This window comes from Dipodomys spectabilis, unplaced genomic scaffold (assembly GCF_019054845.1).
Source record: "Dipodomys spectabilis isolate Male_0828 unplaced genomic scaffold, ASM1905484v1 ptg000157l, whole genome shotgun sequence".
NCBI lineage: Eukaryota > Metazoa > Chordata > Mammalia > Rodentia > Heteromyidae > Dipodomys > Dipodomys spectabilis.
This window is the reverse complement of record NW_024870834.1, coordinates 19,086,283-19,102,312: the sequence shown is the minus strand read 5'-3', so window position 1 is coordinate 19,102,312 and position 16,030 is coordinate 19,086,283. Positions and strand designations below refer to the sequence as shown.

General features: G+C 47.4%; 1 protein-coding gene and 1 pseudogene across 1 annotated transcript; one reads left to right on the top strand and one right to left on the bottom strand.

The window, feature by feature from the left end:
• The first annotated feature begins 5,795 nt into the window (after positions 1–5,795).
• Positions 5,796–9,218, top strand: Fos (Fos proto-oncogene, AP-1 transcription factor subunit). The gene is made up of 4 exons (XM_042692853.1): positions 5,796–6,076; positions 6,878–7,129; positions 7,543–7,650; positions 7,775–9,218. Exons 1-4 carry the CDS (start codon positions 5,936–5,938, stop codon positions 8,414–8,416), a joined length of 1,143 nt encoding a protein of 380 aa, XP_042548787.1. The 5' UTR covers positions 5,796–5,935; the 3' UTR covers positions 8,417–9,218.
• A 4,773-nt stretch (positions 9,219–13,991) lies between these two features.
• On the bottom strand, positions 13,992–14,445 carry LOC122118803 (annotated as a pseudogene).
• Positions 14,446–16,030: the final 1,585 nt, after the last annotated feature.

Here is a 16,030-nt window from a genome sequence, read left to right as displayed (position 1 = left end):
AGCCAGGAACTGCATGCCTGTAATCCTAGCTCCTCAGGAGGCTGAGATCTGAGGGTTGAAGTTCAGCGTCAGCCCAGGCAGGAAAGTCTATGAGACATAACCAATTAACCACTAAAAAACCAGAAGATGCCCAGACCCTACTGTCTCTGTCTCTCTGTCTCTTTCTCTCTATTTGTCTCTGTCAGTCAGTCTGTCTGTCTGTCTGTTTCTCTCTCTCTCTCTCTCTCTCTCTCTCTCTCTCTCTCTCTCTCTCTCTCTCTCTCTCTTTCTCTCTCTCTCTCTCACCGTTGTTGCTGGCTTGGGCTGAAGTGGTGTCAGTCATCAGCACCATAGCAGGTCCCCAGTTTCCTCAGCTCCAGATGGAGTGTGTCCCAGGGACCACACAGAGCTTTGTTTAAATGCTCACATTAGCAGCAGGATGGGGATCCCACTGAATCATCATCTCCTGTCAGAAAGCCAAGAGTTGTTGTTCATAATGAGAACAGAATTTTTCCCAAAGAGGCTAAATCACTAGCACTAATTAGTTGCGGTGGTGGTGTGTGCGTGGGGTGGTGGTGATGGTAATTCTGAGTCTCAGCTCTTCTAAATAGCAGCAATGTTTGGGCTCCCAATGTGAGACCTAGGGTGAGTAACCTCGACCCCTGGGGCCCTGCATTGGACTCACGTGAGTGTGAATCCTGCAGGCCTCATGGGACGCTCTTCCTTGGTGGGTCCAGACATTTAGAAGGAATAAATTTAGAATGTTGCTAGCATATTCTTTGTTACTGCAGACAATGTGGTATTTTGTATGGACACTGCTTGCCTTTCTCATGGGGTTCAACAACAAGGGTAAGTTTGACCTTTCAGTATGAACCACTGGCATGTCACACATAGACTGAACCAGCTGAAAATAACCCAATCATCTTATTTTTCTCTTTCCCAAGCTTTTGCCTATTCATACCCAAGAATAAAAGACTCAATCTACCAGAATTTCCAAAGGTTTAAAAAATATTATCTCTTTTCTTTCCAAATCCCCATTAAGGATAATCTATGTTCATCCTTGCCTAGATGAGAGCATTCATTCATTCATTCAATAGATATTTATTGGATATCTATTTTGAGTCAGGCATCATGCTAGGCACTAAGTGAAAAGAGGTACATGAAAAACACAAAAGCCAAAAATTGTCAAACAAGGGCTGGGAATGTGGCTTAGTGGTAGAGTACTTGCCTAGTTGCATAAAGTCCTGGGTTCAATTCCTCAGTACCACATAAACAAAAAAAGTCGGAAGTGGTGCTGTACCTCAAGTGGTAGAGTGCTAGCCATGAGCAAAAGAAGCTCAGGGACAGTGCCCAGGCCCTGAGTTCAAGCCCAGGACTGACAAAAGAAAAAAAAAAAAAGAATCACTTTATCCAGGCACCAATGGCTCATACCTGTAATCCTAGCTATCCAGGGAGTTAAGATCTGAGAATCGACAACCCGGGCAGCAAAGTCCATAAGACTCTTATCGCCAATAAACTACTAAAATACCAGTGGTAGAGGAGTGCTACCTTGAGCAAAAGGAGCTGAGGGACAGTGCCCAGGCCCAGCCCCCCCAAAAAAGTCAAACACGTCTAAGAAGTATCTTTCTCAAACCTCTGAAGAAGCTGATTTGGTGTATGCCATCTTCCCGACTTTCGGTCCCGTGCTCCAACCACAACCCTTCACCACCAGACCACACTTCCCCAAATAAATAACTACTGCATGCTGGGGACAGGCCATGTGCGGCAGCATTTACGTAGGCGGCCCAGACAGCAGCAGCCTTTCACTTAATGTTGCAATAACAGCAGGCTAAACAAATGCAAACCCCACTTCAAACATTATTGACCAGCCTGATGCTGGTCAGGCTTCTCTATTGAAGTGCCATAGGCCAGTGTAAAATGGAAAGCCCATATATGACAAGGAAAATCTGCTGAGGAACTCTTTTTTAAATTTAAATTTGGGGTTTTTCAATGTGGGCTCAAATCAGGTGTGAGATTCCATCTTCCTTTTCAGTTTTGAATCCCCAGATAGGAGGCACTCCACACAGATAATCACATGCCATGTAGATTCTGGGATGACATGCTCAGACTTGTCCAGATCATGGAATCCCTGTCCTGTTGGAAGGCAGCACTGTGCTACAGAGGTGCAGACACCTGTCTAAGTCACCCTGATCTTTGCAAGTGGCAAAGATAATTTCACAGGTAAGCTTTGACTTGCCTTTCAAGTTAGGCTATATTGGGTGATCTCCATGTTTTATTTTAAGCTTTGTTTTCAATTGACAAATAGAAATTATATGTATTATGGGCACAAAATAATATTTTTATACATGTATAGATTCATGTAATCACCAAACCAGAGCAATTAGCATTTCTATTGTATTTTGAAATACACGCTTTATTTATTTGTTTTTCTGTTTGTTTATTTATTGCTACCAGTACCGGGCTTGAACCCCAGGCCTTGAGCTGTTGCTATTGGCTTTTCCACTTACAGTTCTACCAGTTGAGATACACATCTGGCTTTTTGCTGGCTAATTGGAGATAAGAGTCTTCCAGATTTATCTGTCTAGACTAGTCCAACTATGATAGTGGCTGTTATTTGCAGTGCTAGGGACGGAACCCAGAGCATTATGCATGGTCAGGCAAATACAATACATCCTACATCAAAAAATTTCATTTTGCAGTCCTGAAATGGATACCATGCATAGACTGAGATGTGAATGTCTCAGGATGGTCACTGCTATGGATGTGAGGAGGAGGTGGGTGTCTGGGAGTGTTCTACCCTCTCTCCACTGCTTCCGCTTGAGTGCTTGCTCCTGAGACAATGCTTTGGCCTTTTTTGATCTTGATAATGTCATTAGCCTGTGGACAGAGAAGCCAAGTCCTATCTCTGTATTGCTATCACTTCCCTTGGGAACCTGTCTCCAAATGCCTTTTGTGTTCCTCTAACATTCAGGACTTACTTGTTGTTCTCTAAATTTTAGAGGTTACAAACTCCTTTGTTTACTTATCCCTTTTCCCCTGAGGCTGGAATCTCATTGAGAGTGGGGACCAGTCCCCAACTCATTCCCAGACTATAAACATTGTCCATAGTTCTTCATTAAATAAAGAAATAAAGCATGAATGCATGCTATGTGGTCTGTCCTATTCAAAATACAGGTGCATTAAATCTACAGCTAAGATCATAATGATGCCAGGAAAGAAACAGTTAAGCTTTCTGGAGGACACAAACTCACCCAAAGGCCTCTTTTCTTCTTCTTTTTTTTTTTTAATCGCCACAGACAGGATAAGTGATATATGAGATAAATTCTGGATATAAAATCTTGACACATTTTAGGTGCTTGGGCTAAACTGCTTCCAACTGAAGGGAATGTAAATCAAATCATTCTAGGTTTTCTCTTAAGTGGCCCGGAGATCCGAGGCTACTTGTGAATGGAAGGCAAGGCCAGAACCAGGAATTCAAAGTTTGACCTACTTTGTCTAACCTAATAATGAGGTGGGGGTGGGGGTGGGGAGGAAGAGAGACGTGTGTATCCCTTCATAATCTCTCTTCTCTTTCTCAGTCATCAAGGACAGTGAAATGGGCCGATACTTCTATCCGCTGCTTTACAATTCACAAGAAGCTCCAAGAAGTCAGTGTTGATCTCTATTGCATGTTTTACTTTTTCTCCCCCTTCCCCTTTTGGATGAGGGGGAAAAAACCTGCTTAAATTCCCACCAGCATAATCCAATGACATACAATGATGAAATTCTGTTTTCACCTCGGCCTGCGACTGGGAATGCAAAAATAGCAAGTGGCCCAGTTCCACGAATCCCCGCCTCCCTGCCGGCCCCGCTCCCGCTGGGTTCGGATCTCTAAGAATGGAGGTTAGCGCCCTGCCCGGAGCGAGCCTCGCTCAGTCCCGGGATGGGCGGATGACGTCAGGCGGCGGGAGCCTCCGCCTTGGGGCCCGGGAGGCCGCGGCCCCGGGGGAGGTGGCGGGGAGGGGGTGCCCGGGCCGCCCAGGCCGCCCAGGTCGGCGAGCGGCGCGCCGGGCCGCGCGGCGTCGCCTGGAGACGGCCCTGGCGGCGCTGTGTTGCTGTAAACAGCCGCTTCCCTGTTACTATCTATAGCCGGATCGCCTGGCTCTCGGGTGCGGCGGCGGGAGGCAGGTTCGCGGGTTCCGCTCCCTGAGCGCCCCGAAAGATCCACCCGCTGACCTAATCCTGCCTTGCCCCTCTCTGGGTGTCTACCGCGGGCCTCGATGCCCCCGGTCAGAAGATGGGGGTGGGGGACACGCAGAGGCTCTAAGAGGACCCGCGGTTTAAGCCCCAGAGGTGGCCGGCGCACTAGGACCTGTCCGGGTCTGTTTGACCCCGACTGTCCTTTGCAATGGAGTAGGAGGCTGGAGGCGTTTGGGGCTATGGCGCACACAGCCTTCCCAAAGCTTCATCTTCCGGGCCGCAGAGCGGCGCTCGGGGTCCCAGCGGCCGGCGCTGTCAGTCCTGGGCACAGTCCTTCCAGTCCCCTCCGGTCTTCCTCTCCCCTCCCCTGCCCGGCCTGCCCCCCCCCACCTCCAGGTCTGATCTGGAAAATCACCCGCCGCGGGCTCTCCCTGTAAGCGCAGTTTCCTGGCCGCACCAAACTGTCCACCCCCCTCCCCGGCCCCCCACCTCCTCTCCACAGCGGACTGGCCGTCTCCGGGGGAGGCATACCCCCACTGTAACCCCGAACTGTCAACAACGACCCCAACAACGCAACCCCTTGCCCCCCGGGCCCCAGCGCAGAACAAGGCAAGCGACCCCTGCCAACCCCCACCCCCCAGACATTCCTGCACCCAAGGTTTTGCACCATGTTTATTGGCTACAAGGTCTCAGAGGCTTGGCAGCAACCCCCAAAGCCCTACAGATTGCTAAGAAAATAAATACATAAATAAATACGCCGTCTTCCTTTAAGCCATGAATGAATGAAGGAATGAATGAACCCAGCAGCGTAGGTGAACTACGTTATGGTGTACTTGTTTGGCTCCTTCACTTTGTGCTCCCAGACGCAATCCTAGTTATTATGTCTCCAGGCCGGGCGCTGGAGAGCAGGGGGTTTACCGGCAGACTCCACATTCTGCACTGAATTAAGGTTAGGGGAAGCGGGGGGGGGGGGAGGAGCGGGGGGAGAGGAGGGGGAGACAATTCGATTGGGCACCCGAGCCCCTCGCCCTCGGGCGCAATACCTGCTTCTTCCACACCTGGACCTCACAACTGCCCGTAATTACCGTACAATGATAAAGAGGCGCCCTGCGCCCCGTCCTTGCCGCCCCCAGGAACCAGGGTCTGCATTGAATCAGGGGCGAATGTTCGCTGGAGTTCTCTGCCTTTCCCGCCTCCCCTCCCCCGGCCTCGGCCCCCGCCTCCTCCCCGTCCCCCCGCACCCCCCCCCCGCGCTGCACCCCAAGAGTTGGCTGCAGCCCGCGAGCAGTTCCCGTCAGTCCCTCCCCGCTTTACACAGGATGTCCATATTAGGACATCTGCGTCAGCAGGTTTCCACGGCCGTTCCCTGCGCTCCGGGAGGGGAAGGGAGCCAGCCCTCAGACCCCACATTTGGAGGGTCTACGAGACCCCTCAGATCCAGATGGCGAACGATCATTGCATAAGAACCCCTAACCAAACGGGGTCAAGAGGCCGCGCGCACGGGGCAGGCGGCGGGGCGGCTCGCCGAGGCCCCCGCGCGCTCGCGCCTCCCCGCCCGTGGCCCCGGCTCCGCCCCGTGACGTATGAGCTTCATTCATCGGGGTTATAAAAGCCGAGGCTGCGGCGCCTAGTACTCCAACCGCAGCGCCAGCGAGCAGCACAGAGTCCCAGACCCACCGAGCCGGCGGCGGCGCAGCTTGCGGGCAGTGACCGCGCTCCCTTCCAGCTCGGCTCCCCAGCCCCTCGGCCCCTCGCCCGGCTTCCACTCACCGCGAACATGATGTTCTCCGGCTTCAACGCGGACTACGAGGCGGCGTCCTCGCGCTGCAGCAGCGCGTCCCCGGCCGGGGACAGCCTCTCCTACTACCACTCACCCGCCGACTCCTTCTCCAGCATGGGCTCTCCGGTCAATGCGCAGGTAAGGGGGCTCCCCCAGCCGCGGGGCCGGACACTCGTGGAGTCTGGGGCGGGACGCTCAGTGATACCGATTGAATGGGGTGTGTGTGTGTGCGTGTGCGTGTGTGCCTCAGTTTCCCTCGGGACAGCGGCTGCCCGGAGCTACCCTGGCTTACTTAGCCGGGGGCGCCCGCACTTGTGAGCACACGCAGAAGGGTCGTAGTAAGACTCGCTCGCTTCTTTCCACCTTAACCCCGGCCGCTTCCTCTGGTGCGCTTCGCGTCCGCACTCCCCGACCAACGCGACTCACCGACAGACTCGCTAACTTAGAGCCTAGTTTCTCTGGGGAGGCGGCAAAAAGCGACCATCGCCCCTTCATCCCCCTCCCCGCGCCCCGTTCCCGGGGCCGCCGGGAGCCGGGAGGAGGGAGGAGAGGGGAGGGCGCCGCGGGCGGGGTGTGTAAGGCAGTTTCATTGATAAAAAGCGAGTTCATTCTGGAGACTCCGGAGCGGCGCCTGCGTCAGCGCAGACGTCAGGGATATTTATAACAAACCCCCTTTCAAGCGAGTGATGCTGAAGGGGTAACGGGAACGCGGCCGCGGGATGCAGGAGAAAGGCACCGCGCTGCGGAATCCTAGGGAGGCCACGGGGAACGCTTTCATCCAGGATAAAAGGCCTGGAAGGAGGCGCGAGTAGTTTATCTCTGGACCACAGGGCTCCATTCCCTCTCTCGCGCTGCTGCATGCGGCACGGGCTCCGCTCGCCCCACCTGTGTCTGGAACCTGCTGGCTCACGTCAGCTCTCCTCTTCTGTTTTGTTCCAGGACTTCTGCACGGATCTGGCTGTCTCCAGTGCCAACTTCATTCCCACGGTGACTGCTATCTCCACCAGCCCGGATCTGCAGTGGCTGGTGCAGCCCACCTTGGTCTCTTCTGTGGCCCCGTCGCAGACAAGAGCCCCACACCCTTACGGAGTCCCCACCCCCTCGGCCGGGGCTTACGCCAGGGCTGGAGTGGTGAAGACCATGTCAGGAGGCAGAGCTCAGAGCATCGGCCGGAGGGGCAAGGTAGAACAGGTGAGGAACTCTTTGGTACCTTGTGGTGATGGGAGTGGGGAGGGGGTGGAGAGTTGGCGGAGCCTACTATAGTAGAAAGGATGCAGTCCTGGTGGAATTGTCCTCAGTTCTAGACCCCAGAACCCTGGCTCCAAGCCTTTTCAATCTCCAGTCAGATTGACATAGTCTGACACTAAGAAGAAGTATCCTAGTAGTTTTTCCTGGATAGTTTTCCTAGCTCACGTTTTAGCCCTCACTCTGCTTTGTTCCCTTGCTGAGGAGCTTAATTTAAATGCAAGGCACATTCAGCCTGCAACTGCAGGTGAGCATGCTGGCTTCACTGAGAGGAGCAGATGCTGCGGGAGCCAGCTTCACTGGGGTGGGTGAATGGAGGCAGATGCCGATACTGAATGCTGCTCTCTTTTTTCTTCCAGTTATCTCCTGAAGAAGAGGAGAAAAGGAGAATCCGAAGGGAAAGAAATAAGATGGCTGCAGCTAAATGCCGAAACCGGAGGAGGGAGCTGACTGATACTCTGCAAGCGGTAGGTAGCGCCTGTGGGCCAGTCCTGTTTACAACTTCTGAGGAAAGTTAGAGATTGGGCATAAGGGAGCAGAGTCCTTGAACCACGCTGTGTCTAATGCTTCCCTTGCTCTCTCTAAATACAGGAGACAGACCAACTCGAAGATGAGAAGTCTGCCTTGCAGACTGAGATAGCCAACCTGCTGAAGGAGAAGGAAAAACTGGAGTTCATCCTGGCAGCTCACCGACCTGCCTGCAAGATCCCTGATGACCTAGGCTTCCCTGAAGAGATGACAGTGGCATCCCTGGATTTGAGCGGGACCCTGCCAGAAGCCACCACTCCAGATTCCGAGGAAGCCTTCACCCTGCCTCTTCTCAATGACCCTGAGCCCAAGGCTTCCGTGGAGCCCGTCAAGAGCATCAGCAGCATGGAGCTGAAGGCTGAGCCCTTCGATGAATTCCTATTCCCAGCATCATCTAGGCCCAGCGGCTCCGAGACAGCCCGCTCTGTGCCAGACATGGACCTGTCTGGTTCCTTCTATGCAGCAGACTGGGAGCCCCTGCACAGTGGCTCCCTGGGGATGGGGCCCATGGCCACAGAGCTGGAGCCCCTGTGCACCCCCGTGGTCACTTGTACTCCTAGCTGCACTACTTACACGTCTTCCTTTGTCTTCACCTACCCCGAGGCTGACTCCTTCCCCAGCTGTGCAGCTGCCCACCGCAAGGGCAGCAGCAGCAACGAGCCCTCCTCTGACTCGCTCAGCTCACCCACACTGCTGGCCCTGTGAGCCTCCAGGGATGGGGAGGCAGCCGGCACCTGCCCGTGCCACTGCCTGAGCTGGTGCATTACAGAGAGGAGAAACACATCTTCCCGCAGGGTTTCTGTAGACCGAGGGAGGACCTGATCTGTGCGTGAAACACCCCAGGCTGTGGGCCTCTAGGACTTGAAAGCATTCGTGGCAGACTCAAGTCCTTACCTCTTCCAGAGATGTAGCAAAACGCATGGAGTGTGTATTGTTCCCAGTGACACATCTGAGAGCTGGTAGTTAGTAGCATGTTGAGCCAGGCCTGGGTCTGTGTCTCTTTTTCTTTCTCTTAGTCTTCTCATAGCATTAACTAATCTATTGGGTTCATTATTGGAATTAACCTGGTGCTGGATATTTTCAAATTGTATCTAGTGCAGCTGATTTTAACAATAACTACTGTGTTCCTGGCAATAGTGTGTTCCAATTAGAAATGACCAATATTAAATTAAGAAAAGATACACTTTATTTTCTAGTAGATAGAAATAAATAGCTATATCCATGTACTGTAGTTTTTCTTCACCATCAATGTTCATTGTAATGTAACTGATCATGCATTGTTGAGGTGGTCTGAATGTTCTGACAGTAACAGTTTTCCATGAAAACGTTTTATTGTGTTTTTAATTTATTTATTAAGATGGATTCTCAGATATTTATATTTTTATTTTATTTTTTTCTACCTTGAGGTCTTTTGACATGTGGAAAGTGAATCTGAATGAAAAAATTTAAGCATTGTTTGCTTATTGTTCCAAGACATTGTCAATAAAAGCATTTAAGTTGAATGCGACCAACTTTGTGCTCTTTTCTTTCTGGGACTTCTGTAAGATTCTAGAAGGTGTTATTGGAGACCAGTCTGTCAAGAAGGGAAGCTCCTGGAGCGAGACACACCTCCACATCTGATCACTTATCAAAGAGGGAAAGGAACTCAGCTAGTTTTGAAATATTTTACAAATATATGTCTTCATGTTGCATTGTTAAGATTCTGTACCAGGGCAGAGGATCAAGATTCTGTACCAGGGCAGAGGATCGCTCTGCAACAGTTTGTGTGGGAAAGTGTCCTCCTCTCTCCTCCCTCCGCCCTCCTTCTCCCTCTCCTCTTTCTTTTCCTCCCTCTCTTCTTCCCCCTCCTCCTCCTGTTTTGGTAATGGTGAGGCAGGGGATATTTCTACCAAGTTGTGCTGATCTTAAACTTAGATGTTTTCATCTTAAATGCTTTGGGGGGCTGGGAAGGTAACTCAGTGGTTGAGTGCTTGCCTTGCATGCATGAGGCCCTGGATTTGATTCCTCAGCACCACATAAGCAGAAAAAGCTGGAAGTGGTGCGGTAGCTCCAGTGGTAGAGCGATATGCTTGAGCTGAAGAGCTGAGGGACAGCACCCAGGCCCAGAGTTCAGGCCCCATGACTGGCAAAAAAAAAAAGAAAAGAAAAGAAAAAGAAATACTTTGGGCACATAGAGTTGAAAGCACAAAATTATTTCCAGTACAGAGTATGGAACCTAGGTCCTTGAGCATGCTAGGCAAGCTACACTCTAGCCTTATTTAAAAAAAAAATTTTTTTTTTTGGTAGTACTGAGGTTTGAACTCAGGGCCTTACACTGGATAGACAGGTACTCTGCAGCTTGAACCATAATCTTAGAATCCTCCTTAGGTACTGGAGCTTGAACTTAAGCCTAAGTGCTACCTTTTATTTGCTCAAGGCTAACCCTCTGCCACTTGAGCCACAGCTCCACATCCTACTTTTTGCTGGCTAATTGGAGATAAGAGTCTTATCAAGACTTTCCTGCCTGGGCTAGCTTTGAACTAGGATCCTCTCAGCTTCCTGAGTAGCTACTATAATAAGAATGAGCCACTGGTGCCAGACCCTAACTCCTTATTTTTAACTATTTTCGTCAACTCATGTGGTGGGTTCTTTCTACATTAAAAGCAAAAGATGTTGGAATGAATGACTTTCTCAATATTCTATCCTGGGGATTAAAATCTTAACACTTTCTGCCTAACCCTTCAGGCTGAACTGCCTCTTAATAATTGGTTTAGAGTTTTCCCTTGGTTTAACAAACATCAAAATTTATTTCCCATTCTCATCTGTAATACATATAAATTTTGTTAGACTATTTTATTCTTAAGTTAGCAAAATGAGAATCGTAATTTCTGAAGTTGCTTTAATACCATATACTTCCATTCAGTTTACCCCAGGCAGAGAAGAAACTAGTTCTGAGAATTGAAAAGCACACAATAGCTGATCTTTCTGTAAATAAAAAGTTACATAATAGCTCAAGAAGGAGAAGCCAACATGACTCTGAACAAGCTATAACGTAGAAACCTTATCATCTCAAAGAACATGACCTTTGTCTGCAACACCTCTGGTAATGGGCTACTTACACGCACACCTACAAACCACAAAGAAAGGAGCCAGAGTCCTTCTATCCCTGCTCAGAAGCTGGTTTCCATGCACGGTCTGTGGAGGAGAAGCTTCAAGGCCAAGCCTCTAATATTTTTCAAACGAAAAAACACCAAATATTTTGCTTAGTGGGTGTGATTAATGGGGTATCACACTGGGTCAAGTTAAAAGTTTTAATGTAAAATGACAGTTCCATTAAGCTTGAGGTTCTCACCCATGTTCTCCTTGCTCCTCCCATAATAACTGACAGACATTTAAAAGCTTACTTTCGGCTCTTTAGAGCACTCATACATCACACACCACTTGCAATCATGAAAGTGGCTTTAGGCTTGCTGTTTGTTGTTGATAGGGTAAATAGCCTATATTCTTTAAATATGACCTTAACTAAATACAGTAATAATATCACCAACCCAGATCTGAAATAACAAGGTAATAAAATGTGTAAGGAACCCAGCTGGCTCCCTTAATAATAACCTAGGAAGAAGATTCCATAGACAGTAGCTCAATCTCTGTTTCTGGACATTGATCTGATGGAGGAATCCCCTTACTGGTCTCTGACAATCCCATAGATGTAGAACACGGCTTTCCCTTTGACAGCACAGAACAGACCCTTCCTCTAGTTTACCACAGCACATGCTGCTCCACCAACAAAACACAGTAAAGCAAGCTAGGAGCTTGTCTGTAATCCTGACTACTTAGGAGGCTGAGATCTGAGAATCGAGGTTTGAAGCCAGCCCAGGAGACTCTACTCTCCAATTAACCACCAAAAAAGCAGGAAGTGGAGCCAGGAAAGAGCTGCCCGGATAGAGAGCAGCTGGACCTCCATCCAGAGGGGTAGAATGGTAAGACTGATACCCTGCCACTTTCATGGTCTCAAGAGGAGAAAGGATGGAGATTCATTGTATTTATTATTATTCATTGTATTTATATGCTACTTTGTTGAATGGTAACTCCTTTGTACAACTACTTAGAGACAAAAATAAAAATAAAATGAGGAAAAAGGAAGTCCTTATTTCTCCAGAGGGGATCTTTCCAAATCTTCCTTTCCCAACTCAGGATTCAGTGACTTTCATGAATGACTGATATTGGAATGTCTTTTTTTTTTTTTCCCGGTCCATTGTGGGGCTTGAACTCTGGGCCTGGATGATGTCCTTCAGCTCTTCAGCTCAAGGCTAGCACTCTACTGCTTGAGCCACAGTGCCACTTCTGGTTTTCTGGTGGTTTATTGGAAATGAGTCTCATGGACTTTCTTGCTTGGGCTGGCTTTGAACCCTGATCCTCAGATCTCAGTCTCCTGAGTAGCTAGGATTACAGGCATGAGCCACTGGTGCCTGGCTGAAATGTCACTTTTCTTTGGGGAAAGACTTTAATACTTATTCAGATCTTGTCTCAATAAAACAGCGATCTCAAGTCATTATCACGAACATTCACACAAAATGTATACATACAGGGGGAGTGATACTACACGCTTCCTTATGGAGATCTTGACACTTTAGGTTATCAGTAGTTTGTCAGACCTACCTTAAGACCTGGCACATAGTACAGGGTTGATGAATATTTTGCTTAGTGAGTGAACGAATTAGGAAAGTGTAACTCCTATTTCAGGACACTGTGTGTACACATGTGCTAGTACTGGGGCTTGAACTTAGGGTTTGGGTGCTGTCTCTTAGCCTTTCTGCTCAAGGCTGGCACTCTGTCACTTGAACCATAGTTCCACTTTTGGATCTTTTGATGGTAATTGGAGATGAGTCCTTTGGATTTTCTTACCTGGCCTACCTTAAACATAGATCTCAGTGTCCTGAGGTAACTAGGATTCCAGGCATGATCCACCAGCCCCTGGTGTTAGGATGTTACAGGGATTTCACATCTTTTGTCTGGCTACAAACACTACCCCACTTCCATCCTTGCTTCCTGTAGGTCCTCCAGTGCCTGCCCTGAATTATCTCTGGCAATACAATCTTCTAAGAGAATGCATTGTTTCTGGTTCAAAATTAATTTTAGATGGAAAAGTTTAGAAGAAAGCCACTTACTTCTTTTTGTAGGACAGTGGATTATGGATTCCACCTTGTCTTTGCATACCAATGAATCTTGTGCAGTTATCAAAATGAAAGGGTAGCATTTAACAGTTTGTTCTAATAATAGTCATCTGTTTTTCAACAGCTATTTCTATGTGTGAGTGAAAGTAAGTCAATTATGCTCTCTTGAATTAATGCACAAAAAGGAGACTGAGGCCACATGGAAGTTCCAGCATGGTTACTATAAGGAAATTTTTAGTTTTTCAGGACAAAATAAAACTAAAGCAAAAGTAACTAAAAGCAAAAAGTGTGAATCACCAAATTTCTCAAAACTAAATGAGATAGGAGCATCTCTGTCTTTGTGTCTGTCTCTTTTGTGTTAATAAAGGGGCCTGGGCTCTTTCCATAGCTTTTTGCTCAAGGCTGGCACTCTACCACTTGAACCAGCTCCACTTTCTCCTTTTGGCTGGTTAATTTTAAATAAGAGTCTCACAAACTTTCTTGCTTGGATTGGCTTTGAACCATAGCCTCAGATCTCAGCCTCTTAAGTAAGTAGAATAACAGGCATGAGCTATTGATGTCTCTTTTGAATGCTTAATAGTAGAAGCTTTGAATTGTGTGTGTGTGTATATATATACAAATATTTTTCTTACTAGGGTCACTAGTAAGTTGACCCTTGATTGCTTTCCCATTCTATCTCAAATTCTTATGCCTCACAGTGCTAGCCTTTCTCCCATCCTTAATATATATAGCACTCAATCTTACAGCAGGACCTTCTGCACCTGTGAACCTCTGCCTGGGGTTCTTTGCCCAGGTGAGCTCCTTCCTGACATTCAGGATTCAGCTCCAAGAATGTCTTCTTCCATGACCTTCCCTGGTCATTAGGTCTGGGGTACCTTCTGTATGTCACAGAGATTCCCTGTCTAATCATCCTACTTTGTTTTCTCAAGGTCACTTTTTACCTGCAACATCCAATCTAGGTTTCCTTTTCCTTAAAAAAAAAAAAAAAAATCTGCTCCTTACTACTGACAGGTCCCTTTTTTGTCTTGATAACATCCGTGTTCTTTCTTTCTTTCTTTTCTTTCTTTCTTCCTTCCTTCCTTCCCTCTCTTTCTTCTTTCTCTTTCTTGTTCTTTTCTTTTTTTTGCAGTTTCTGTGGTTTATTTAAGCACAAATAAAAGGCGTATGTGAGCCATCTATTCGTTTTCTTCACTGCGCGGCCTGACATTGGGATTGGTGACTCTGATGGCCAGCTGGGCCGCTCTTTCCACGATGGCTTTTCAGTTCATTGTGGGCGATCTCAGCGCAGTAAGACTTGTTGCACATGAGCAGCACTTGACATTGTGGACCAGGAACTTCCAGAATCCACTGGGCAGCATGTGCTTTGTTTTCTTGTTGCTCCCATAACCAATGTTGGGCATCAAGATCTGGCTCTTGAATCTCCTCCGCACCCTGTTGTCAATTCCCCTGGGTTTCCGACAGTCACGCTGAATCTTGACATATCCGTCAGACTGGTGGCAGATGAATTTCTTGATCCTCTTTTTGACGATCTTGGGCTTCACCAGAGGTCTGGGAGCGGCCATGATGCCTCGAGCAGGAAGAGAGGGCCACCTGCGTAAGCAGCGTCGGGGAAGAGGAAGCTGTGCTCTGTTTCTTAAGTTTGTTGAGTGAATGAAAATGGGTGAATTGATGCGGATGATCACAAATAAGATCTGAAAGGAGATAGCTGGAACATAGACATAAAAATGGACTTCATAGATCTTTTGTGGGGAAGAAAAGAATCCTGTTGGGTTGTGATATAGCTGGTGTAGAGCAATTGCTCAGAACGCATGAAGGTTTGGGTTCAGTTAGCAGTATTGGTCTCTCTCTCTCTGTATATATGTATACATATAATGTACATAGTGTATATATATATATATATATTCCTGTCAAGGGCTCTACAATATTAAAATGAAAAACTAGCTAATCTGGGAAAGAATTTTAAGGTACATAAAAATATAAGTAAGCTGCAGGTCAGTGGCATTTTTCAACTAAGTACAGTTTGAGGAATTGTTTTAACATCAAATACAAAATGTATATGTATGTAAATCTAGGTATACTATCTTCAAAGAAATACTGATACAAAATTTTCAGAACATGACACAGATTCATTTGGAATCACTGGTTCCTGGTGATCAGTATGCCAAATGAGAAAATCTGTAATCTAGACTATGAATGGAAGAACTACAGTTAGCTATGATGCTTATCAATATCAATGATATTATCACAATAATTTGGCAAAAGAATAATCAGTCCTGAGGAGAAGCAGGTGGAAATTAAGATGTATTGAATCTTTGGACAGACTTTTTTTTTTGTTTTGGCTTTTATTATTTTGAACAGGAATAAACAGAAATATACACCTGTTTAGTTACAGCATAATTCATATCCATGTTTCCATACATCAATTTATGAACTAAAGTAAGCTGCTTTTCCTTCATGTAAGAAGCATTAATTAGTTACTCAAGAAGACATAGAGGAGAAAGGGTTGTCCCGAGGAGACTGCCTGGCCATCAGTTATACCTAATAAGTCCTTTCTACTTTCAGCTAATGTGCTTGGGCTTAGCTCAGTTAGGAGTTAGAGAACTCACAGGCAGGTTTAATTGTAGGTTACATTAGGAGCAGGCCTAGGGCCTCAGGGTTATAGTTCTGTGGAGCTGGGCTTGAGTAGTATTTGTGAGGCCCTGGGTTTGATTCCCGGCATCATAAACAAACAAACAACACTAAAAGAGGTCCTTGTGAAGTGGACTCTGTTAAAAAGCTTCAGAGAAGGCAATACCACTTTTTTCTTAAGGATAAATGGCCCCATTCAGGCTGTGGTGGCTCATGCCTATAATCTCAGCTACTCAGAAGGCTGAGGTCTAGAAGATAGAGGTCAGAAGCCAATCCAAGGCAAAAAAAAAAAAAAAAGTTCATAAGACTTCATTTTAACCAACAAAAAGCTGGGCTGGAGGCGTGGCTCAAGTGATAAAAGTACTGACTGTGAGCAAAAAAGCCAAGGCCTGGAGTTCAAGCAGCATCCCCCCCTCCCCCCCCAAAAAGAAAAAGTAATTGGCCCAGGTTCTGCCATATATACTTGGAGGACAATTTGTGGTCAGATCTACATAAGGAGTGATTCAATTTTAGGTTTTTAGTCAGATGATTGACCAAA